Source organism: Anarhichas minor, unplaced genomic scaffold, assembly GCF_050575085.1.
Source record: "Anarhichas minor isolate MPS153535 unplaced genomic scaffold, ASM5057508v1 ptg000007l, whole genome shotgun sequence".
Taxonomy (NCBI): domain Eukaryota; kingdom Metazoa; phylum Chordata; class Actinopteri; order Perciformes; family Anarhichadidae; genus Anarhichas; species Anarhichas minor.
In genome coordinates this window covers 10,195,379-10,219,821 of record NW_027466453.1, presented here as the reverse complement: position 1 = coordinate 10,219,821, position 24,443 = coordinate 10,195,379, and the positions used below count along the sequence as shown (strand labels likewise).

The following is a 24,443-nucleotide window of genomic DNA, read 5'->3' as shown; positions in this document are numbered from 1 at the left end:
GTCGCTGGGTGGTGCCAGTGATGGTGGTACTAGTAGCGATGGTGGTGGTGGAGGTTGGAGTGGTGGTGGAGTTGTTGGTGATGACGTCTGTTGGTCGCTGGGTGGTGCCAGTGATGGTGGTACCAGTAATGATGGTGGTGGTGGAGGTTGGAGTGGTGGTGGAGTTGTTGGTGGTGGTGGAGGTTGGAGTGGTGGTGGAGTTGTTGGTGGTGACGTCTGTTGGTCTCTGGGTGGTGCCAGTGATGATGGTACCAGTACTGATGGTGGTGGTGGAGGTTGGAGTGGTGGTAGATGAGGCTGTTGTATTGCCACTAGCTGGTTCAGTTGAATGAGTCAAAGTGGTGTGGCCTGTCACTGTAACATTAAAAAAAAGATCAGTCCATGGACATTTAAAAAGAGAACTTCTTAAAGAGCTAGTTAGCGAATGTTAGCACGCTAAACTAAGATGGTGAACATGGTAAACATTATAGATTCTTAGCATCATGCTATGTGCCTCAGTGCAGCCTCACAGTGCATGGCTGTAGACTCGTTAAGAACATACGAAGTTGTTTAAACAAAAAAGTTCAAAGACTGTGTACCTCAAAAATCTGTATTCGGAGACCTGAAAAACCTTTTCGCTTTTGAGGTATTGTGACTTGGACTTACGCCAAAATATTTCAAACAGCTCTGCATCTAGCATCCTACTTGTCAAATGGCCTGATGCAGCTTCAACTCACGGCCCTCGCTGAATTCCTACTCACCTGCATGTTATGAACATTATTTTTTGTAAGAACAAACATCAACACTCATCATGCTGTTAGTCCTACCTCCTGAGGTTGTTGTTGAGGGACTAAGGGTGGTGGTATTTCCAGTAGGGGGTGCGGTGCTACTGCCTGGGGAGGTATTTGTTGGGAGGGAGCTGGAGGTGGAGATGGAGGTAGGTGAAGAGGGTGGGGGTCCTGTGAGTGTTGTGTTTGTGGTGACAGTGGAGGATGAGGGTGTAGTAGTGGACATAGGAGTTTCAGGAGAGGTGTTAGTAGAGTTTGTTAGAGTAGTTGTAGTTAGTACAGCTGTAGAGTTTTCTGGAGTTACTGTACTTGTACTTGTGTTGTTGCTGCTTTGTGTGGTCTGTGTACTTGTGGTTGTGTCGTTGCCGGTGTGTGTGGTCGGTGTACTTGCGGTTGTGTCGCTGCTGGTGTGTGTGCTCGGTGTACTTGTGGTGTCGCTGCTGGTCTGTGTGCTCGGTGTAGTTGTGGTTGTGTCGCTGCTGGTCTGTGTGCTCGGTGTACTTGTCGTGTCGCTGCTGGTGTGTGTGGTCGGTGTACTTGTGGTAGTAGTGGACATAGGAGTCTCAGGAGAGGTGTTAGTAGAGTTTGTTAGAGTAGTTGTAGTTAGTACAGCTGTAGAGCTTTCTGGAGTTACTGTACTTGTACTTGTGTTGTTGCTGCTTTGTGTGGTCTGTGTACTTGTGGTTGTGTCGCTGCTGGTCTGTGTGCTCGGTGTACTTGTCATGTCGCTGCTGGTCTGTGTGCTCGGTGTAGTTGTGGTTGTGTCGCTGCTGGTCTGTGTGCTCGGTGTAGTTGTGGTTGTGTCGCTGCTGGTCTGTGTGCTCGGTGTACTTGTCATGTCGCTGCTGGTCTGTGTGCTCGTTGTAGTTGTGGTTGTGTCGCTGCTGGTCTGTGTGCTCGGTGTAGTTGTGGTTGTGTCGCTGCTGGTCTGTGTGCTCGGTGTACTTGTCATGTCGCTGCTGGTCTGTGTGCTCGTTGTAGTTGTGGTTGTGTCGCTGCTGGTCTGTGTGCTCGGTGTACTTGTCATGTCGCTGCTGGTCTGTGTGCTCGTTGTAGTTGTGGTTGTGTCGCTGCTGGTCTGTGTGCTCGGTGTAGTTGTGGTTGTGTCGCTGCTGGTCTGTGTGCTTGGTGTACTTGTCATGTCGCTGCTGGTCTGTGTGCTCGTTGTAGTTGTGGTTGTGTCGCTGCTGGTCTGTGTGCTCGGTGTAGTTGTGGTTGTGTCGCTGCTGGTCTGTGTGCTCGGTGTACTTGTCGTGTCGCTGCTGGTGTGTGTGGTCGGTGTACTTGTGGTAGTAGTGGACATAGGAGTCTCAGGAGAGGTGTTAGTAGAGTTTGTTAGAGTAGTTGTAGTTAGTACAGCTGTAGAGTTTTCTGGAGTTACTGTACTTGTACTTGTGTTGTTGCTGCTTTGTGTGGTCTGTGTACTTGTGGTTGTGTCGCTGCTGGTCTGTGTGCTCGGTGTACTTGTCATGTCGCTGCTGGTCTGTGTGCTCGGTGTAGTTGTGGTTGTGTCGCTGCTGGTCTGTGTGCTCGGTGTAGTTGTGGTTGTGTCGCTGCTGGTCTGTGTGCTCGGTGTACTTGTCATGTCGCTGCTGGTCTGTGTGCTCGTTGTAGTTGTGGTTGTGTCGCTGCTGGTCTGTGTGCTCGGTGTAGTTGTGGTTGTGTCGCTGCTGGTCTGTGTGCTCGTTGTACTTGTCATGTCGCTGCTGGTCTGTGTGCTCGTTGTAGTTGTGGTTGTGTCGCTGCTGGTCTGTGTGCTCGGTGTACTTGTCATGTCGCTGCTGGTCTGTGTGCTCGTTGTAGTTGTGGTTGTGTCGCTGCTGGTCTGTGTGCTCGGTGTAGTTGTGGTTGTGTCGCTGCTGGTCTGTGTGCTCGGTATACTTGTCATGTCGCTGCTGGTCTGTGTGCTCGTTGTAGTTGTGGTTGTGTCGCTGCTGGTCTGTGTGCTCGGTGTACTTGTCATGTCGCTGCTGGTCTGTGTGCTCGTTGTAGTTGTGGTTGTGTCGCTGCTGGTCTGTGTGCTCGGTGTAGTTGTGGTTGTGTCGCTGCTGGTGTGTGTGGTCGGTGTACTTGTGGTTGTGTCGCTGCTGGTCTGTGTGCTCGGTGTAGTTGTGGTTGTGTCGCTGCTGGTCTGTGTGCTCGGTGTAGTTGTGGTTGTGTCGCTGCTGGTCTGTGTGCTCGGTGTACTTGTCATGTCGCTGCTGGTCTGTGTGCTCGTTGTAGTTGTGGTTGTGTCGCTGCTGGTCTGTGTGCTCGGTGTAGTTGTGGTTGTGTCGCTGCTGGTCTGTGTGCTCGGTGTACTTGTCATGTCGCTGCTGGTCTGTGTGCTCGTTGTAGTTGTGGTTGTGTCGCTGCTGGTCTGTGTGCTCGGTGTAGTTGTGGTTGTGTCGCTGCTGGTCTGTGTGCTCGGTGTACTTGTCATGTCGCTGCTGGTCTGTGTGCTCGTTGTAGTTGTGGTTGTGTCGCTGCTGGTCTGTGTGCTCGGTGTACTTGTCATGTCGCTGCTGGTCTGTGTGCTCGTTGTAGTTGTGGTTGTGTCGCTGCTGGTCTGTGTGCTCGGTGTAGTTGTGGTTGTGTCGCTGCTGGTCTGTGTGCTCGGTGTACTTGTCATGTCGCTGCTGGTCTGTGTGCTCGTTGTAGTTGTGGTTGTGTCGCTGCTGGTCTGTGTGCTCGGTGTAGTTGTGGTTGTGTCGCTGCTGGTCTGTGTGCTCGGTGTACTTGTCATGTCGCTGCTGGTCTGTGTGCTCGTTGTAGTTGTGGTTGTGTCGCTGCTGGTCTGTGTGCTCGGTGTACTTGTCATGTCGCTGCTGGTCTGTGTGCTCGTTGTAGTTGTGGTTGTGTCGCTGCTGGTCTGTGTGCTCGGTGTAGTTGTGGTTGTGTCGCTGCTGGTCTGTGTGCTCGGTGTACTTGTCATGTCGCTACTGGTCTGTGTGCTCGTTGTAGTTGTGGTTGTGTCGCTGCTGGTCTGTGTGCTCGGTGTAGTTGTGGTTGTGTCGCTGCTGGTCTGTGTGCTCGGTGTACTTGTCATGTCGCTGCTGGTCTGTGTGCTCGTTGTAGTTGTGGTTGTGTCGCTGCTGGTCTGTGTGCTCGGTGTAGTTGTGGTTGTGTCGCTGCTGGTCTGTGTGCTCGGTGTACTTGTCATGTCGCTGCTGGTCTGTGTGCTCGTTGTAGTTGTGGTTGTGTCGCTGCTGGTCTGTGTGCTCGGTGTACTTGTCATGTCGCTGCTGGTCTGTGTGCTCGTTGTAGTTGTGGTTGTGTCGCTGCTGGTCTGTGTGCTCGGTGTACTTGTCATGTCGCTGCTGGTCTGTGTGCTCGTTGTAGTTGTGGTTGTGTCGCTGCTGGTCTGTGTGCTCGGTGTAGTTGTGGTTGTGTCGCTGCTGGTCTGTGTGCTCGGTGTACTTGTCATGTCGCTGCTGGTCTGTGTGCTCGTTGTAGTTGTGGTTGTGTCGCTGCTGGTCTGTGTGCTCGGTGTAGTTGTGGTTGTGTCGCTGCTGGTCTGTGTGCTCGGTGTACTTGTCATGTCGCTGCTGGTCTGTGTGCTCGTTGTAGTTGTGGTTGTGTCGCTGCTGGTCTGTGTGCTCGGTGTAGTTGTGGTTGTGTCGCTGCTGGTCTGTGTGCTCGGTGTAGTTGTGGTTGTGTCGCTGCTGGTCTGTGTGCTCGGTGTACTTGTCATGTCGCTGCTGGTCTGTGTGCTCGTTGTAGTTGTGGTTGTGTCGCTGCTGGTCTGTGTGCTCGGTGTACTTGTCATGTCGCTGCTGGTCTGTGTGCTCGTTGTAGTTGTGGTTGTGTCGCTGCTGGTCTGTGTGCTCGGTGTAGTTGTGGTTGTGTCGCTGCTGGTCTGTGTGCTCGGTGTACTTGTCATGTCGCTGCTGGTCTGTGTGCTCGTTGTAGTTGTGGTTGTGTCGCTGCTGGTCTGTGTGCTCGGTGTAGTTGTGGTTGTGTCGCTGCTGGTCTGTGTGCTCGGTGTACTTGTCATGTCGCTGCTGGTCTGTGTGCTCGTTGTAGTTGTGGTTGTGTCGCTGCTGGTCTGTGTGCTCGGTGTACTTGTCATGTCGCTGCTGGTCTGTGTGCTCGTTGTAGTTGTGGTTGTGTCGCTGCTGGTCTGTGTGCTCGGTGTAGTTGTGGTTGTGTCGCTGCTGGTCTGTGTGCTCGGTGTACTTGTCATGTCGCTACTGGTCTGTGTGCTCGTTGTAGTTGTGGTTGTGTCGCTGCTGGTCTGTGTGCTCGGTGTAGTTGTGGTTGTGTCGCTGCTGGTCTGTGTGCTCGGTGTACTTGTCATGTCGCTGCTGGTCTGTGTGCTCGTTGTAGTTGTGGTTGTGTCGCTGCTGGTCTGTGTGCTCGGTGTAGTTGTGGTTGTGTCGCTGCTGGTCTGTGTGCTCGGTGTACTTGTCATGTCGCTGCTGGTCTGTGTGCTCGTTGTAGTTGTGGTTGTGTCGCTGCTGGTCTGTGTGCTCGGTGTAGTTGTGGTTGTGTCGCTGCTGGTCTGTGTGCTCGGTGTACTTGTCATGTCGCTGCTGGTCTGTGTGCTCGGTGTAGTTGTGTCGCTGCTGGTCTGTGTGCTCGGTGTACTTGTCATGTCGCTACTGGTCTGTGTGCTCGTTGTAGTTGTGGTTGTGTCGCTGCTGGTCTGTGTGCTCGGTGTAGTTGTGGTTGTGTCGCTGCTGGTCTGTGTGCTCGGTGTACTTGTCATGTCGCTGCTGGTCTGTGTGCTCGTTGTAGTTGTGGTTGTGTCGCTGCTGGTCTGTGTGCTCGGTGTAGTTGTGGTTGTGTCGCTGCTGGTCTGTGTGCTCGGTGTACTTGTCATGTCGCTGCTGGTCTGTGTGCTCGTTGTAGTTGTGGTTGTGTCGCTGCTGGTCTGTGTGCTCGGTGTACTTGTCATGTCGCTGCTGGTCTGTGTGCTCGTTGTAGTTGTGGTTGTGTCGCTGCTGGTCTGTGTGCTCGGTGTACTTGTCATGTCGCTGCTGGTCTGTGTGCTCGTTGTAGTTGTGGTTGTGTCGCTGCTGGTCTGTGTGCTCGGTGTAGTTGTGGTTGTGTCGCTGCTGGTCTGTGTGCTCGGTGTACTTGTCATGTCGCTGCTGGTCTGTGTGCTCGTTGTAGTTGTGGTTGTGTCGCTGCTGGTCTGTGTGCTCGGTGTAGTTGTGGTTGTGTCGCTGCTGGTCTGTGTGCTCGGTGTACTTGTCATGTCGCTGCTGGTCTGTGTGCTCGTTGTAGTTGTGGTTGTGTCGCTGCTGGTCTGTGTGCTCGGTGTAGTTGTGGTTGTGTCGCTGCTGGTCTGTGTGCTCGGTGTAGTTATGGTTGTGTCGCTGCTGGTCTGTGTGCTCGGTGTACTTGTCATGTCGCTGCTGGTCTGTGTGCTCGTTGTAGTTGTGGTTGTGTCGCTGCTGGTCTGTGTGCTCGGTGTACTTGTCATGTCGCTGCTGGTCTGTGTGCTCGTTGTAGTTGTGGTTGTGTCGCTGCTGGTCTGTGTGCTCGGTGTAGTTGTGGTTGTGTCGCTGCTGGTCTGTGTGCTCGGTGTACTTGTCATGTCGCTGCTGGTCTGTGTGCTCGTTGTAGTTGTGGTTGTGTCGCTGCTGGTCTGTGTGCTCGGTGTAGTTGTGGTTGTGTCGCTGCTGGTCTGTGTGCTCGGTGTACTTGTCATGTCGCTGCTGGTCTGTGTGCTCGTTGTAGTTGTGGTTGTGTCGCTGCTGGTCTGTGTGCTCGGTGTACTTGTCATGTCGCTGCTGGTCTGTGTGCTCGTTGTAGTTGTGGTTGTGTCGCTGCTGGTCTGTGTGCTCGGTGTAGTTGTGGTTGTGTCGCTGCTGGTCTGTGTGCTCGGTGTACTTGTCATGTCGCTACTGGTCTGTGTGCTCGTTGTAGTTGTGGTTGTGTCGCTGCTGGTCTGTGTGCTCGGTGTAGTTGTGGTTGTGTCGCTGCTGGTCTGTGTGCTCGGTGTACTTGTCATGTCGCTGCTGGTCTGTGTGCTCGTTGTAGTTGTGGTTGTGTCGCTGCTGGTCTGTGTGCTCGGTGTAGTTGTGGTTGTGTCGCTGCTGGTCTGTGTGCTCGGTGTACTTGTCATGTCGCTGCTGGTCTGTGTGCTCGTTGTAGTTGTGGTTGTGTCGCTGCTGGTCTGTGTGCTCGGTGTAGTTGTGGTTGTGTCGCTGCTGGTCTGTGTGCTCGGTGTACTTGTCATGTCGCTGCTGGTCTGTGTGCTCGGTGTAGTTGTGTCGCTGCTGGTCTGTGTGCTCGGTGTAGTTGTGGTTGTGTCGCTGCTGGTCTGTGTGCTCGGTGTACTTGTCATGTCGCTGCTGGTCTGTGTGCTCGTTGTAGTTGTGGTTGTGTCGCTGCTGGTCTGTGTGCTCGGTGTAGTTGTGGTTGTGTCGCTGCTGGTCTGTGTGCTCGGTGTACTTGTCATGTCGCTGCTGGTCTGTGTGCTCGTTGTAGTTGTGGTTGTGTCGCTGCTGGTCTGTGTGCTCGGTGTAGTTGTGGTTGTGTCGCTGCTGGTCTGTGTGCTCGGTGTAGTTGTGGTTGTGTCGCTGCTGGTCTGTGTGCTCGGTGTACTTGTCATGTCGCTACTGGTCTGTGTGCTCGTTGTAGTTGTGGTTGTGTCGCTGCTGGTCTGTGTGCTCGGTGTAGTTGTGGTTGTGTCGCTGCTGGTCTGTGTGCTCGGTGTACTTGTCATGTCGCTGCTGGTCTGTGTGCTCGTTGTAGTTGTGGTTGTGTCGCTGCTGGTCTGTGTGCTCGGTGTAGTTGTGGTTGTGTCGCTGCTGGTCTGTGTGCTCGGTGTACTTGTCATGTCGCTGCTGGTCTGTGTGCTCGTTGTAGTTGTGGTTGTGTCGCTGCTGGTCTGTGTGCTCGGTGTAGTTGTGGTTGTGTCGCTGCTGGTCTGTGTGCTCGGTGTAGTTGTGGTTGTGTCGCTGCTGGTCTGTGTGCTCGGTGTACTTGTCATGTCGCTGCTGGTCTGTGTGCTCGGTGTAGTTGTGGTTGTGTCGCTGCTGGTCTGTGTGCTCGGTGTACTTGTCATGTCGCTGCTGGTCTGTGTGCTCGTTGTAGTTGTGGTTGTGTCGCTGCTGGTCTGTGTGCTCGGTGTAGTTGTGGTTGTGTCGCTGCTGGTCTGTGTGCTCGGTGTACTTGTCATGTCGCTGCTGGTCTGTGTGCTCGTTGTAGTTGTGGTTGTGTCGCTGCTGGTCTGTGTGCTCGGTGTACTTGTCATGTCGCTGCTGGTCTGTGTGCTCGTTGTAGTTGTGGTTGTGTCGCTGCTGGTCTGTGTGCTCGGTGTAGTTGTGGTTGTGTCGCTGCTGGTCTGTGTGCTCGGTGTACTTGTCATGTCGCTGCTGGTCTGTGTGCTCGTTGTAGTTGTGGTTGTGTCGCTGCTGGTCTGTGTGCTCGGTGTACTTGTCATGTCGCTGCTGGTCTGTGTGCTCGTTGTAGTTGTGGTTGTGTCGCTGCTGGTCTGTGTGCTCGGTGTAGTTGTGGTTGTGTCGCTGCTGGTCTGTGTGCTCGGTGTACTTGTCATGTCGCTGCTGGTCTGTGTGCTCGTTGTAGTTGTGGTTGTGTCGCTGCTGGTCTGTGTGCTCGGTGTAGTTGTGGTTGTGTCGCTGCTGGTCTGTGTGCTCGGTGTACTTGTCATGTCGCTGCTGGTCTGTGTGCTCGTTGTAGTTGTGGTTGTGTCGCTGCTGGTCTGTGTGCTCGGTGTAGTTGTGGTTGTGTCGCTGCTGGTCTGTGTGCTCGGTGTAGTTGTGGTTGTGTCGCTGCTGGTCTGTGTGCTCGGTGTAGTTGTGGTTGTGTCGCTGCTGGTCTGTGTGCTCGGTGTAGTTGCAGACACTGTGTGATCTGGACTAGGTGTGGTGGTTGTATTTGTGGTCTCACTAGTTTTGGTGGGTTGGCTTGTCTCTTGGATTGAAGTGGACACTGTTGTTCCACTGGTTGGAGCTGAGGGAGAGACATCTGGGCTGCCTGTGGTTAAATTACTGTTCTCAGTAACGGTGCTGTTGACTGCTGCTGTGGTGGTCCTGGACTCAGTTGTCGGCTGGGAGAAGGTCGTCTCTGCATGGGTGGTGGATGGTTTCGTAGTTGTAGATTCTGCTGTGGCATTATCTATAGTTGTAGTAGCTACTGAGGCTGTTAAGTGCTCTGTGGTGGATGATGGTAAAGTTGGAGTTGTTCCTAAAGTCAAAACAATAGCACAAAAATAATCAATAGGTGCTATACAGCAATTTTAGCATTCATTCGAATTTGCATTTGTGTCCAACAGATATTTCCATGTCAATATGCTTGTATTCACATGTTAATATTCACAGCAAATAGGAGCTTTGAATATTAACTCAAAATCGAATTAGATCATCTGCTTTTTACAGGAAGCTTGTTGCGTCCACAAACAAACAGCTGCCAATATAAAACATAAGGTCCTACCCACTGTCCACCACAATGACAGGAGAATTGAAGCTGTAATCACAGAGGCTGTGTCTTAAATAAACATCTGACATTGAGTGTGTAAAAAGTTGACAAAAGCTGTGACTCAGCAGATAAGAATTACCGCAAGTGACGGCTGTTTACCGCACCAAGTTGTATCAGTCACAAGTGCTGCCAAGTTCATTTGACCATCTTAAAGGAAAGAGCTGCCTCCTATTTGCGCAGTGTGAAGTGACGTGAGCCTGCTCCCACTCTTCCCTTTGTGTTTAAGGGGGAACAGAGGAAGCCAAAGGGCAGCTTGTGAGCGGTACAAACAGATAGGAGGTCTTTTATAATGGCTTAGCCTTTTACTTCAGGTCCTCATCTGTATGGATTGAATGATTACATTCAAAGTCTCTTTTCAGCAGCCAGAGAGGGAACATATTACTGATCAGTGGACGCCTTGCACAAACAGTTTTCTCCAGTAAGTTATCTCAAAAGCACAAGGAAATGGTGAGAAAACTAAGACTAATAGCAGATCCTGGGTGTGATTTGATTATCTTCTGTGTATAAGGACCTGCATGACCTAATGTCCTTATCGCCTGGTAACCAAAACTCATTTAGAGATGAAAAACCACAGGCTCCACACACCCTGTGACGGCAAACTTTATTGGATACGATGAGCTTGATGTACACACACACACCTTCAAAAAATATGTATTTGGGGAGTGGATTGAGCAATCACGCGATCACCAATGATAGATGAGGAAGTGTGGGAGAGAAATAAAAAGTCTCAGGTGACAGTTATAAAAGTCAAGGAGTGGCAGCGTTAAGCAGGGCTAGATCTATATAGGTGAAGTAGCATAGCGTGAAAAACACACATCGATTTGTGACTGATTAGATTAAGACTTAAGGGCATTGGACTAATCTTACTGGAGGACCAGAGAGATTCAAGATTAATGAAAAACCTCTGGAATCAGATCCAGTCTACCCTGTCTTGATTAGCCGCTGTGTTGCATTTTAGTAGAGTATCAATTGCAAGGAGTTGTATCTTTCCATGAACGACTGAGTTGAAGGTTAAGCCTTTCACCTTATTGTTGCATGCCTTACATTCTATAAAATCTCAAAGGCCAACGTTTTATCTGCTTGTATCAAAAAACCCTCACATTTTAGCCGTTGTTCAGATTCTTAATAGAGTGACGCTTTATAGAAACTGGGCAGTTCAGTTTACACTTAATTCTGTCGATTAGTCAGGTGTGTGTGACTTGCTCCACTACAGTATCTGCGCACCGTGCCGGTGTCAGGGCCAGCAGTTAGATCTGCAAGCTGAAGGAAAGACAGTGGCAGCCCTTAACATTTTAGAAATACAATATTTAACACATTACCAATCAACACACTATCAACCCTGGGGCGGATGTTAAGAAGTAAAAGAGTTCCATTAACTCTGGCGGTGTGGACTCTGTGGAGCCTTATCAGCTGTGTGTGTAGTGTATCAACATCTCCACATTCCTGTCAAAATGGAAAGTTCACATTGTACCAGTCTCTCTTTGTGTCTTGACTACTGATACACTTAATCGAACACTGAAGACATCATAATTATTAGATAAGGTCAGAGGTTTGAAAGAGGGCATTGAGGAGAAAAAAAAAGTGCTAATTAGCATTAGCATGCTAACATTCAAAATCAAGATGTTTGGATGGATCGCCAGGAAAGTTGGTAGATATATTGATGCCCCCCCCCCCCCCCCCCATGATCAATTGTAATGATATTAGTGATCCACTGACCATAATGGAGTCAGAATTTTAATTTGTCAAAAACTTGTGGTTTATGACCAACTAGCATTTCCTCCAAAACTAATTTCATTTCCCACCATTTTCAGCTGTACTTTGTGTTTAGTGATGATTTGCCAATGTTAACATGCTAACACACTAAGGTGGTGAACATGGTAAACACCTGGTGCATGTTAGAATGCTGATGTGTTGGCGTTTAGCTCCACTAAAGCTCCACTACGCCCAAGTATAGCCTCACAAACAAGGATATCATTGTGTTGTGGGACTTCAAGCTTCATGGAGGTTAACTTTTCCTCCTCTTGTCACATATTTTAAGGGTCAATTCACCCAAATTACTACTAAAATAACTATATTCTCCACAAAGAGTCAAACAGAATATTTAACTCCAGCAGATTGTGGAAAGACGACAACCCTGATTTTGTGACCTACGGTCGTTACATTGGTCCTTGATGTGGCAAGATCTAAATGAATGCCAGATTTGATAACCATGACAACAAAACGAATACAGAGATAAATAGTGATGAGTTGTGAAATCCAATGGTGTAATTTAGATACCATTTCAAAGGTCCCAATCGGGAAGCCACTGTCATCCTTATCACCTACTAACTTACCACAGCTGAGGCTTTTGTTTCACCATGTCAGTGCTGCCAATGGAAAACAAATATGGGAGGGTTTTTCTGGGTGTGATGACATTTCAAAAGTTCCCTAGATTCTTTTGATGTATCTAGTGCAAATTGTTGTGAGATTAGCATCAGCATAACCACACTGATCCTATAAAGGCTAATTTTTTTCCATGAAGCCTTCACATGCAATTATTACTGTCTGAGTGTCTGATTATCTGACTAACAGTGTCTGACTAACAGAGGGAGGCTGAAGCTGAGACCTTGAAAATTATATATTTAACTTGGCTCATGACATGGTGAGGCATTTCTGATACAAATCATAAATAATCCAGATAAAGAGATACCAAGAAAATGTTACGGTCTCACAGAAACACTGTTTATTGATGGACATGGGGAAGTGATGGACAAAAGGGAAATCACAAAAGAAGATAATAATTGTGGATTGCTTAACACAAACAAACACAGTGGTTGTTCTTCCACTATTTTCATTGTGATGAATGCTTCCACCTTTAAAGTTCAGTGCTGCTTCTCTATTTCCATTGACATGGACATTTCAGCCGTAAATAAAGTGCATGGCTGTGAGAAGTTTACAGACAATCTATGACGCCGAAGACTGATAAAACAATAGCTGCAACAATGTATGTTTACCACAGACCACAGCATTTCTTAAACGACATCTTAGAAGCCCAACGTCTTTTTTTTTGGGTGACTTTGACAGGGCGGCTAGCCAGTAACCCATACTGGAGATGTTAATGACATCAACACGAAACAATGTCAACAGACAGTGAGTTAGCCTAATACACAATTAAGAACACACTCTGCGTTGCACGTCGAACAGAGAGCCTTGTCTCTCAGGATTTAACCTACAGCCGGATAATCCCCTGCAGACACAAAAGAGACGACTGCGTCGGGCAGGGTGACAAGTGGGTCTAAGGTCGGCCTGCGAGCACATATTCAGGAGGATGTGGAGAAGAAGGTCCGGCTCTACCCACTGAGCCCCTTGGTCCAACCATTTCTGGTTTGACAAACTAGAACTGTACTGAAGCCTCTTAATAAGAGCTGCTATGTGCTTCTTCACCTCTATGTTTCTCGACACTGAAATTAAACAAGTGCAGCGCGGGAGTGTATCTGTTGCCAAGGAGATGTCTGCTTCCAGCTGTCAACGCTTCGCCTCACTTCAAATCACACACGGTAACAGAAACAGAAACAGAGAGACCCCAGTGTCGATGCTTGTGTTTCAGTGCAGCGCTGCACTTCAGGGGACTTCTATTCATGCGAGACAATAGCACTCCTGTGAAGTACCTGACTGTCAGATCCAGTTCCCCCAACGCATGTCCTCAACTTCCTGTCCACACCGCCACTCCTCGAGAATAAATCTGTATTGATTACACGCCACAAGTATTCCTGAGCAGTTCAGAGAGCTGCAGACCGACATTCTCCTGGTTCTCGATTGTTGCAAATGTTTCCAGTTCATTGTTGTGATTAAGGGAGAGTGCATCCCTGAAATAGCTCTTTATCGCATCCAGCAGCACTGCAAGCAGGACAGCCCTGATTACAGAATGCTCACAGAGCGGGAGATGAACTGACAGGTTGTGTGACCCAACACTCAGGAAGAGCCTGAGGCTGCATCTCATTAGGAGGCCGAGTCATGTGGAGAGCTGACCTATGTGTGTGTGTGTGTGTGTGTGTGTGTGTGTGTGTGTGTGTGTGTGTGTGTGTGTTGCCTGTGTCTCAGAAATCATCCAGTATGACATCTGAAACACATAGCTCAAAGCCTATTACTGGTCGCACTTTGGGTCCCTTTGCCAGCTAATGAGAGTCAAGACTTCTTACATACTGCTTTATGACCTCCTGGTATTTAACGGTGCCCATCCCTGCTTTACAAAAACCTTATGGTACACAAACATACACACCCAGGTCAGTTTCTTTGAGGAAAACCAGGCCTGAGGGCTGCCCCATCAAAGCGACCCAAGACTTTTTTCTTTATCAACCAACAGTCTATCATCCTGCTGGGCGTCTTATGTCAACAGTTTTGGTCAGAGGATAGACAGATGCCTCATACGGTGGAGGTGAAGGGCTGGGAAGTATAGTTAAACTATGTTTTTTGTGTGTTTTTGTGGCTATTTCAGTCAGATCTGAAAACAACAACTGTTTTTAATAATCAATGAATAGTATTTTTTTTCAGGAAAAGTAATTCCGGATTCTTTTTTGTGTCTAATGTGATAGAAAATGTAATATCTGTAGGTTTGGGAATATTGGTCTGATAAAAAAAAGACATTTGATGGTGACACCTTGATCTTTAGGATATGGTGAGGTCTATTATACTCTATTTTCTGACATGTCATGGACGATGTAACATACAAGCTTTATCTGCAAAGCAGCAGTAGAAGAATAAAGTAGCACTTAATGGACATACGCAAGTACAAGTAACTACAGTCAGAGGCTGGGGGGTAGAAAAGGATAAGAAATAAGGGGAAGCCAGGGTCTTGTGACCAATAATCTAAGCCAGCTGTTTGGGTCTAAAGATTTATCTTCTTAGTGAGTTTACCCGTTTCTGTGAGATTCTTTGACCATTTTTTGTGTGTTTTAATGCATATTAGCAGCATGTTTTATAATAGACATCAAGCTTTTTTTAGAAATTATTAACAGTGTTAGGTGTAACTCTTGTATTCGATCATCACGCATGTTAGATTATCTGATCTATTAATACATTGACAGTGGTATATGTATCATTAACAGATGCGTAATTAAGGTGACTGAGCAAAATTGAAGGCTCATGCTCTTTGTCCTGCGTAGACTTTGCTCTCTGTCCCCTCTCGACAAACTTCATCTTGGCTGGGACGGCCAGCTCTTTCTTGCTGCTGACGAGATATAGGCTTGATGCCTGACACACCCATGTGCAGAACCAACACACACACACACACACACAGACAATTTCAGCATGTTGTAGAGAGCCACAAACAAGGTCCTTTTCTTCTGTTCAGCTTTCATCAGACAGTCTCCAGTTTAAGCGGAGTCTTCAATAAGACAAGGCAGAAATGAGCTCTCTGTATCTGAGCAAACAGAGGTCTTATACACGGTAACTCGGAAGTAACAGATGGCTCCCTGGAGCAGGGCTCACTCGCAGGGCCTCTGCACATATCATATCCAATTAAAGCTCCGCCAGCACATGCTTTCCAATTACAGAGCGAGATTTACTGCCCCGGAGAAGGTCTAATCCAACAGGATGCAGCAGGGACGCGGGGACAGAGAGAGAAAAGAAAAGGGAAGAAACGGCAACGAGTGTGCATTACAAGTAAAGACGACACGTGAGAGTGCGTCAAATGATGAAGGTGAGGACAATTGTCGATTCTAAACAGAAACAACGAGAGGAGGAACTGTGGGATACAAAAACAACAATGGTGTTGACTGAAACTGAACTGAACTGATATAGAATGATCGCTGAAAAACAAGGGTCGGTAAGGTATGTGAGCCTCTACAATTTGTCAATTCATCGATTAGTTGGTCGACAGGACATTTTGCCTCACCTATTCTGATATTCAAATCATTGTTCTTTTGGTTCCAGCCTCTCAAGTGTGACGATTTGCAGTTTTTCACTGTCATATATGGCAGTGAAATGTATTGTCTTCTGGTTTATGCTGTTAGTCATACAAGACAAGCCAACTGAAGACATTACCATGTCCTTATGTCATAGGCCAATGGAGCAGTAAAAGATTCATTGATGGTATAAAATATAATCTTTAGTTGCAGATCTGCATGAGTCTGCATCCTATCACATTCCGGCCGTTAACTCCAGAGCAGAATTTGCCTGCTTTAACGATGACAAACCAGCAAAAGGTGACACATGATACACTGCCGGGAGAGGAAACAGTGGCAGAGAGAGAGGAGAGGGAGGTATTAAACGTGCTCTGCTACTCTCTCTGGAAGATTTCTTACAGAGGGCACAAGAAAATGTGGCGCCAGACTCAAGAGGAGGAGGATCACCACCCTCAGGAGGTCTTTTCATCTGGACCTCTTTACTGCTACTTCTGACGCACTCAGTCAAGCTGCCCCACACTGGAGCGCCCGTCACCTCCCAGTCTCCCTCATGACAGGAAGGGAACCACACAAATGGCCTGCAGGCTGTCAGCGAGGCTCCGGCACATGACAGTGACTGAATCTCAGTCTTCATACATGGAATCTCGAAACACATGCTTTTCTTCATAATGGTCCAAAATAATAATAAAAACAAAAGGGTGACCAATGGATTTAACTGCAACTAAGCGTAGGGAGTCTGTACAGTGGAGAGCTCGTCAAAAGTCCTCAGGGCGGCTTCGCCACGCTGTCGAGGGGGTCAGCTTATGCACACACAGAGTAAACTTTGTGTGTGGAGTGTGCTGCGCTTCAGGGGGCCGGCTGTTGTTTGACCGATGCGTCCTCGCTGGCATCTGTCCGCCCCCAAAGAGCTTTGAGTCACACCGAAGGAGCAATGAGTCAGAGTTTAAGACTATTTGGGGGGGAAAACCCCATGAATGAGTAGTGGGGGGAAAAGGAAAAAAATGTTTACCCCCTTCTATGAAAGAGGAGTCAAATCTGCCTGCAATTAAAGCAAAGGCTGAACAATGGCTGCTGGATTTTATGCCCTAACAGAATGCGGGTAATGTTTTATGGGTTACTCATGAATGCATCCTGAGCTACGTCACACAGCCATGACCTTTATTGGGTGTCTTTGAGACGTGTTACCTTGTCGGCTTTCTGAAACAATTGTAACACTTATTTGTTCATTTGATTCAATTTTCTAGGTAGTTACTCCTTATCTTCAAGTACATGTTAACGCCAGACCTGTGTTTGTCTTGATAAAGGTTGGTGGTTTCTGTAAACACTGGAGCAAACAATGATAATGAGTCCAGATACTTTATCGCTCTATTCTTGAATAAGTCTGATATGTTGTATTTCTATAAATATATTACAATGTTGTCAAAAAAAAACAAACCCCAAAAAATTGAGAATGCTGAAATCATTACTTTGTGTGTATATTGTCAAAATATAGGCTCTGATATCGTTTTCATACATAATAAACGGTATTCATTGTAAAAGATAAACCTGCATACATGCATATATAATACATGGCAGAGGGAGATGTTTGCCTGTGAATTAAAACTGTAGTAAAATATGTGGGATATTAGTTGCCCTGCTGAAATATAAATGGTCTATATTAACCATGGTCCATGATTCAAGACGCATTCTAAAACTCACAAAGAGGAGTGACAAAAAGAGCAGAGATGAGGCCAAAAAGTACCAGATTTTCCATAAAATACACGGTGACCACCTACAACAGAAATGCTACTTACACATTAAAGAATGTGAACTAATATTCAATTAATCTAATAATAAAAGCAAAAATAAAAAAAAACACTTTTATTTGGGCTACATTGCTATATTTTTCTGATAATACATCTGTACTTTTACTTCGCCTAAGCAGTCCTTTCACAGCAGAACTTTTACTATAATGGAGAAAGGACCACTGGCCACGCTTTATTAAATGTGTGCTGACTGCAGTTAAACAAGTGAATAAGTAATATGAAAACGTATATTCAGAGCTCAACTTATACTCCAAATGAATAAAAGCGTGTGTTATAAATGACTTGCCCAGTTCACAGTTTTCTATCAGTGTGGAGGTAAACTTCACTCACCTTTAACAACAGCGGCCATGAGAAGCACGACAGGTAGATAACTGCAGAGAAACATCTTTCAAGTCTTCGGTTGTAAAACGGCTCGAGTTTGGAGGACCAGACCGGTTAAGAAGCCCCGTGTTCGGCCGGTATAACGGCGAAGATAATGGTGCTGTACGGACGCTGTGTGCTCGCTGGCTGCTACAGGTGGCTAAGACTGGAAGCTTCAGCCTCCGACAGCATTAAAAGCTTTAGTCCCTCCTCTGATTGGCCGGCGCTCCTGTCACTCATCGTTACTGTACTGGAGCTGCACGGCTCCAGTACCAGTCCTGGAACCTGTCATCAACACTACATAAGTAGACTACTGTACAACAAATGTTTATAAATATATATATATTTTCTGTTCTTCGCGTATTGTTTACAGAGAGTGAACAAAGTATGTGCCTTGCCCAGGGGCAGTTATGCAGGGTTAGCAACTATTACACGACATATATCACAGCAATATGCCCTCTAAAATAAATGTGAACAAACGACAAACTAATTAATTAGTCTGTTATTGTGGATTTTTTACTTAGTTAATATTCTTTACTATTTTATTACTTATTTATAATACTTGTTTTGATCTTGTTTTTTTTACTATGTCTCTTGTTTGCACTATTTTGTATGCTGCTGTAATCCTGTAAATTTCCACACTGCGTGACTAATAAAGGATTATCTTATTTTATCTTATCTTATCTTATCTTATAACTCTTGCACAGTCGCTGCTTTTGAGCTGCATGCTAACGTGTTAAAAATGACATAGCCTTACTAGCATCACCTATATCTGATGTTTGAACAAATGCTATGTTCAATACACAACATACTAACATTTGCTAATTAGCATTAAACACAAAGCTAAAGCTAAATGGGAAAATTAGTTAGCAAACATGGATCGCAGGTTTCTTTTCTCTTTTACTAACCTAACATTAGCAAACTCAGATCAAATGTGCAAAAATTAAAGATCTAGAATAGTTAAATTCAGAATGCTTTGTGTCAAATGCTTGCAGTTATCTTACCATTTGAGAGCGATAGCTTGCAAGCTAAAACAAAAGCTACAGCCATGCTAGTGGCTTTGTGAGGCACAGTGGTGCTTTGAGCTACACACTAACATCGGAATACATACAAAATGTCAATGCTAACATGTTGATGCTTTGCAGGTATTTCTCCATGCTCACCATTGTAGTGTGTTAGCATGCTAATGTCTGAAAGCTATCACTAAACACAGAGTAGAACACAGTAGAATACAGCTGAAGCTAATTGGGATGTTATTGGTTTTCTTTAGTCTTTGAAGTTTTGAAGTGCTTAACGAACAGCTAAGGGGACACCAAAGTTGTTACAATTGAAGGGGGCCTGACTGTGTGTACCAAAATTCATGGCAATCCATCAAATAGTTTCCACACTTTCAAATGGTACTTCTAAAAGTCAGGTGATCACATCATTGTCATTAGGCTTCACCATCTGGGAACCATGAATGTGTGTACAAATGTCTATGATGATCCATCCAATAGGCTGTTTTTTGAGATATTTAAATCTGTACCATAGTATGACCAGTATACCAAACCATAACCAGAAAGAATGAGGTCACCATGAACCAACTGAAATACAGAATGCTTGTAAAGTTAAAATTGTAATATTCCTCTGCTGTGCACTGCATATCAAGGAAATATCCCTCATATTTGACGGATCTTATCATATTTACTGTTAATAGTTTTCACAATGACACCCCCAATCCAACCAATCATAGAGAGTATTTCCTTACAAATATGAAACTTGATCGCAATTAAATTTTCCCCTCAAATCCCAGAATGTTACACTACAATTACTAACAGTCATCTACACATTTTGGAATTAATATACTTTTAATTTTCTTGTCCTCTGCAGGATCCAACAGCGTCACCATCAGGCACAGGGTTTGAAGACTCAAGTCTGGTAAGCCTATTTATCTTTTTTAAAGTATGCCATTAATATCTCTTCTAAGAGTTTTCTTTTTTCTGATGGCCTCTTTCTGTCCAAACAAATGTGAACACAAGAGTACAAATTCATTCAGAATAACAACGTAATAAACCCTCAACAATGTCGTCCCTTTTCCTCATGTCATTATTGAGGACTTCTAAATGGCCGTTTCAGGCTAAATGGGCTTTGTTAGGAAATTCAAGGACAGCTCTTTAAAAAGTATTCTGTTTGAATGGTTACGTGACCGTTGTTATTTGTTCCGCTTGAGTTGGGTGCTCAAAATTCCAGTTTATCCCAATCACAAACTTTTTTTTCCTACTTAACTTAAGTGGCATCCAGCCATCTAGATAATGTAGTTTTTGGTTTTATTTGTTGACATTTTGAGATCTCCACCACTGACACTGTTTGTGGCACTGACAGTTTATAAACATGAAAACTCAAACTCAGTGGAATCTCACATTATGAAGGTCTACAACTGTAATAAACAATAATTCACCTGTTAAAATAGTGAAAACAATACAAAAATACAGTTGTCGTCTTTGCTGATCACACAGTATTTTGGGGATATTTTAGAACACTTTTTTTTTTATATTTATGAAGAACACTCCCATCAGTTACCATGTAGCAGTCTGTAATGTCAATTATGGCGATGGCTTACATTAATGGTCCTAGTAAGAACAACAGAGGCACACAAAATGAATGAGGTGAAATACAAACAGTGCCAGGTGATTTGGCTTATTGAGTTTTCCGGTTGTCAGACGAGCTGTATCAAAAGACACTTTATTTAATACAAGCTGATCTACTTCAAGTAACATGTTTTGACTCAGATACAATGTGGAAAGGAATGAGAAAACTGTAGCATCAACATCTTTTAGGTGGGTAAGGCCAATGTTCATCAGGTTACGATTGCATTAGAATGGGCATGCTGTTCTTTTGCTCTAAGGCTAATACATCAACAATTAATATAACTACCAGCTCTTTGTCACAAGCACTCCAAACCCGTGTCGGCTTTTAATGACTAAAGAATAGCTGTGGTCAAAGATCCTGGGTCAACACCTGAGTCTTGTCTTGCATAACCTAATAACCTAATCATATCTGAGCATATATCGGTTTTTCAAACGTCACGTCCTCATAGGAGCAACTCCTGCTTCAAGGACAGAACTATAACTGTTGATTAAAGTCATACTGCTTTCATACACAGGGAATTTATGATCGGTCTCGGCACATTTCTTTGCTTATGTGTAATGTTCTCCACTCCTTATGTGCCAATAGAGTATATGAAGTAAACAGTCAGTCAGAGGCTACTTTTCAAGGAAGAATCATTCTGTGGAAACTGGATGTATGAGGGCATTGTCATTGTTTTATTACACAACTGCTTTAACATTTGCATAGTTGTGGATGACGCACCTGGGTATTGTACATGTTGAACAAAAGCAAACAAATGAGATGAACAGGAATATAATATATAATATCAAATTAACCCTAAAACTATGTGGCATAATAATAAGAAACTATTCTGTTCATTTTTCTCTGGAGCGAGACGTATGAATGATTGATTGTTTCCTTAAGTGGATTAGTCAGTGTGTAGTGGTTAGGACACAAACACACAAGTTTAAAATGATCAGAACATCATGAAACATCTTTCATTCATCATCATCATCATCATCATTCATGTTATACCATCTATATGTGCAGTGTTGCTGGTGCTGGAAAGGAGGCTCCGACCGTTTGTCGAACCTCAGATTCAAGAGGAGCAATGCGGATTCCGTCCCGGCCGTGGAACAGTGGACCAGCTCTTTACCCTCGCAAGACTACTGGAGGGGTTCTGGGAGTTTGCCCAACCAGTCTACATGTGCTTTGTGGACTTGGAGAAGGCTTTCGACCGGGTCCCTCGGGGGTTCTTGTGGGGGGTGCTGCGGGAGTATGGGGTGCCGGACCCATTACAACGGGCGATCCGGTCTCTGTACGACTGCAGTAGGAGCTGTGTCCGCATTCTCGGCAATAAGTCAGACACGTTCCCGGTGGGTGTTGGCCTCCGCCAGGGCTGCCCTTTGTCTCCGGTCCTGTTCGTGACTTTCATGGACAGGATATCTAGGCGCAGCCGGGGGGTGGAGAACGTCAGGTTCGGGGGTCTCGGGATCGCCTCTCTGCTGTTTGCAGATGATGTGGTCCTGTTAGCCTCCTCGGATCGTGACCTCCAGCATTCACTGGGGCGGTTTGCAGCCGAGTGTGAAGCGGCGGGGATGAGAGTTAGCACCTCCAAATCTGAGGCCATGGTGCTCTGCCGGAAACCGGTGGATTGCTCCCTCCAGGTGGGGACGGAGTGCCTACCTCAAGTGAAGGAGTTCAAGTATCTCGGGGTCTTGTTCACGAGTGAGGGTAAGATGGAGCGGGAGATCGACAGGCGGATCGGTGCGGCTGCAGCAGTAAAGCAGGCTCTGCACCGGACCGTCTTGGTGAAGAGGGAGCTGAGCCGGAAGGCAAAGCTCTCAATTTACCACTCGGTCTACGTTCCTACCCTCACCTATGGTCACGAACTCTGGGTCGTGACCGAAAGGACAAGGTCGCGGCTACAAGCGGCCGAAATGAGCTTCCTCCGTAGGGTGGCCGGGCTCAGCCTTAGAGATAGGGTAAGGAGCTCGGTCATCAGGAGGGAGCTTTCAGTCGAGCCGCTACTCCTTCGCGTCGAAAGGAGTCAGCTGAGGTGGTTCGGGCATCTAATTAGGATGCCTCCTGGACACCTCCCACTGGAGGTTTTCCAGGCACGTCCAACTGGGAAGAGACCCCGGGGAAGACCCAGAACACGCTGGAGGGATTACATCTCCCAGCTGGCCTGGGAACGCCTCGGGGTCCCCCAGAATGAGCTGGAACATGTTGCCGGTGAGAGGGAAGTCTGGGTCAGCCTGCTCGGCCTGCTGCCACCGCGACCCGACCCTGGATAAGCGGAGGAAAATGGATGGATGGATGGATGTGCAGTGTTTTACAGCAAAACACTACTATTAATTAAGTAAAGTACTCACATTGCATTTAATACCGTAAAAGTTAATATGAGAGAACTTTTCCTCTGGAGCCTGTATATGCGTGACAGGTTGTGTTATTGTTTAACTAAGGCTTGGACTTTACATGCGCATCATTTCATCACTGGTTAATATCTCGCTCCAACCTTTCAACTATTCACTGTATTCATATGAAACATTTTCCAGTCAAATTCACTCACTGTGCATTCATATTCTCCATGTTGCCATGGCTGAGCTTTTATGGCTGTGCTCTGGGACGCTCGTTCATGAGTCAAAACATATATCCAGCAGTGCATAAACACATACACCTCAATCTTATCTCATGCAAATACTCGAGGACTTTGCAACATATTTCAATATCTTGCCTTTATTTTTAGCCTGACAACCACCAAGATTAATTGAAGTGTTGACACAATGTCTTGTTTCAGGACTAGATTCTGGGGGAAAGGTTTGGCATGCTTAATATTAGAGATTAATTATGTTTTATATGAAATATTGTATTTTTAGTCTTTTTTTGGACTAAAGAGCAAGAAAGACGTTATAACATTAGTTAAAGGAGCAGTGTGTTGGATTAAGGGGGATTTATTGGCAGAAATGGAATATAATATTAATAACTATGCTTTCATTAGTTTATAATCACTTGAAACTAAGAATTGCTGTTTTACATACAGGGTGGGTCCTCTTCACAAGAGTCCATGTTTCACCACCATGTTTTCTACAGTGGCCCAGAAGGGACAAACCAAACACTGGGTCTAGAAACAGCCTTTTCATGTTTTTTACGTTACCTGAAAGCCACCGTAGTTCTCCGACATTCTGAAAAGAGAAGGGTGAGCAGAGAGGTATTTATTTGGTTGCAATTTGCCAACCTCACCGCTACATATCACTAAGTCTTACATACCGCTTCTTTAACGATGACCAAATATTCTAAGTGGACCACATCAAAGTCATAAAAATTCAATTTTTAACATGTAAACCAGGATTTTATCTGATTGCAAGAAGAATACAAAAATGGACTAAGTCTAACAACAGCTCTGTGAGGCTGTGCGAAAGCACCGTGGAGCTTCTAGCGAAACGCTAACATCTGCATGCTAATGTACTACCTGAGCTTTTCCTACTATGAAAAGTCAAGATGTCTGCTGTGAACAAGGCTTAGCAACAGCTGATGCTTATTAGTATGTCAGTTTTGCAGGCATTGGAAGGACTGGACACGCATGATGATGGCACTAGAAGAAAAGTAAAGGGTTTACCAAAGTTGATAGAATTAATCTTGAAAGGACATGAAAGTCTGAACCAAATTTCACTGCAATTCATTAATTAGTTGTTGCACTATTTTACTCAAAACCACAAATGTCATCCTCATGGTGGCATAAGAGGAAAAGCCAGACAGTCACCAAAGTCAGTAGGATTTGTCTTCTGGAGATACGTACATAATTAAAAAGCAGTCCATGTAATAGTCATTGAGATATTTCATTCTGGACCAAAGCAGACCGACTAACCAGCAGACATATCGTGCGACAAACAATCGTGCGACAGAAAATACTTATTTGCATTACTTATTTAATTAATCTTACTCATGACGCATGTTACAGCATCATTAAAACCCGCTCCCCCTTTTTATTGCGGTTGTTGCCCATTCACTATCTCGCTGTGTACACAACCCAATATGTAGCCTCTTCACAGCTTCGAAGATAAGAACATCATTCACATCACTCTCACGTCCACTCTGTGGAGAAAGAGACCAGAGACACAGAAGGCCTAGCTAATAGTTTTAACCGTTCAGCTCGGGGAGTAAGGAGTGCTGTTTTACTGCCCAATCCATACTGAGTAACACAACTCCTTGGTTACTTAATAAAATCGCGTCACACCTGCACCATTCTTGCTTTAACTTTTATGGCACGGTTTCTCAATTTTTCAACAATGATTACAATGTACTTCTCGATGGTGACTCACGATGAGGCACAGAAAGTTCTAAGTTTAGACAAAAATGAACAGAAACTTATCATCGTCCCAACATTCAATAGAAAATGCAGTCATTTATTAACTGAACATGGGAATGGCACTGAATTACACAAGTTTGGGTGTGTACAAAAGTACATAAAGTATGAAATGATAAGCGAAGTCATGTTTGAAAGCAAAAACAAGCACGCAGGTTATTGTTTTTTTCCACGCTGACAGCCTACTTCTCTTTTTGATTTAAGGAAGCACGATCTAAGTTCCCCGTACACACATAACGAAATG

General features: G+C 45.9%; 1 protein-coding gene across 1 annotated transcript in view; it reads right to left on the bottom strand.

Annotated features, from left to right (window-relative positions):
- LOC142945279 (protein HEG homolog 1) overlaps positions 1-24,079 on the bottom strand; it is a 29,375-nt gene extending 5,296 nt beyond the window's left edge. The window contains exons 1-4 of the mRNA XM_076086697.1: positions 24,071-24,079; positions 23,922-23,928; positions 8,613-8,909; positions 235-354 (exon numbers count right to left, since the gene is read on the bottom strand). Coding sequence (XP_075942812.1) covers positions 235-354; positions 8,613-8,909; positions 23,922-23,928; positions 24,071-24,079 — 433 coding nt within the window. The remainder of the gene's footprint in view (positions 1-234; positions 355-8,612; positions 8,910-23,921; positions 23,929-24,070) is intronic.
- Between the last annotated feature and the right edge of the window lie 364 nt (positions 24,080-24,443).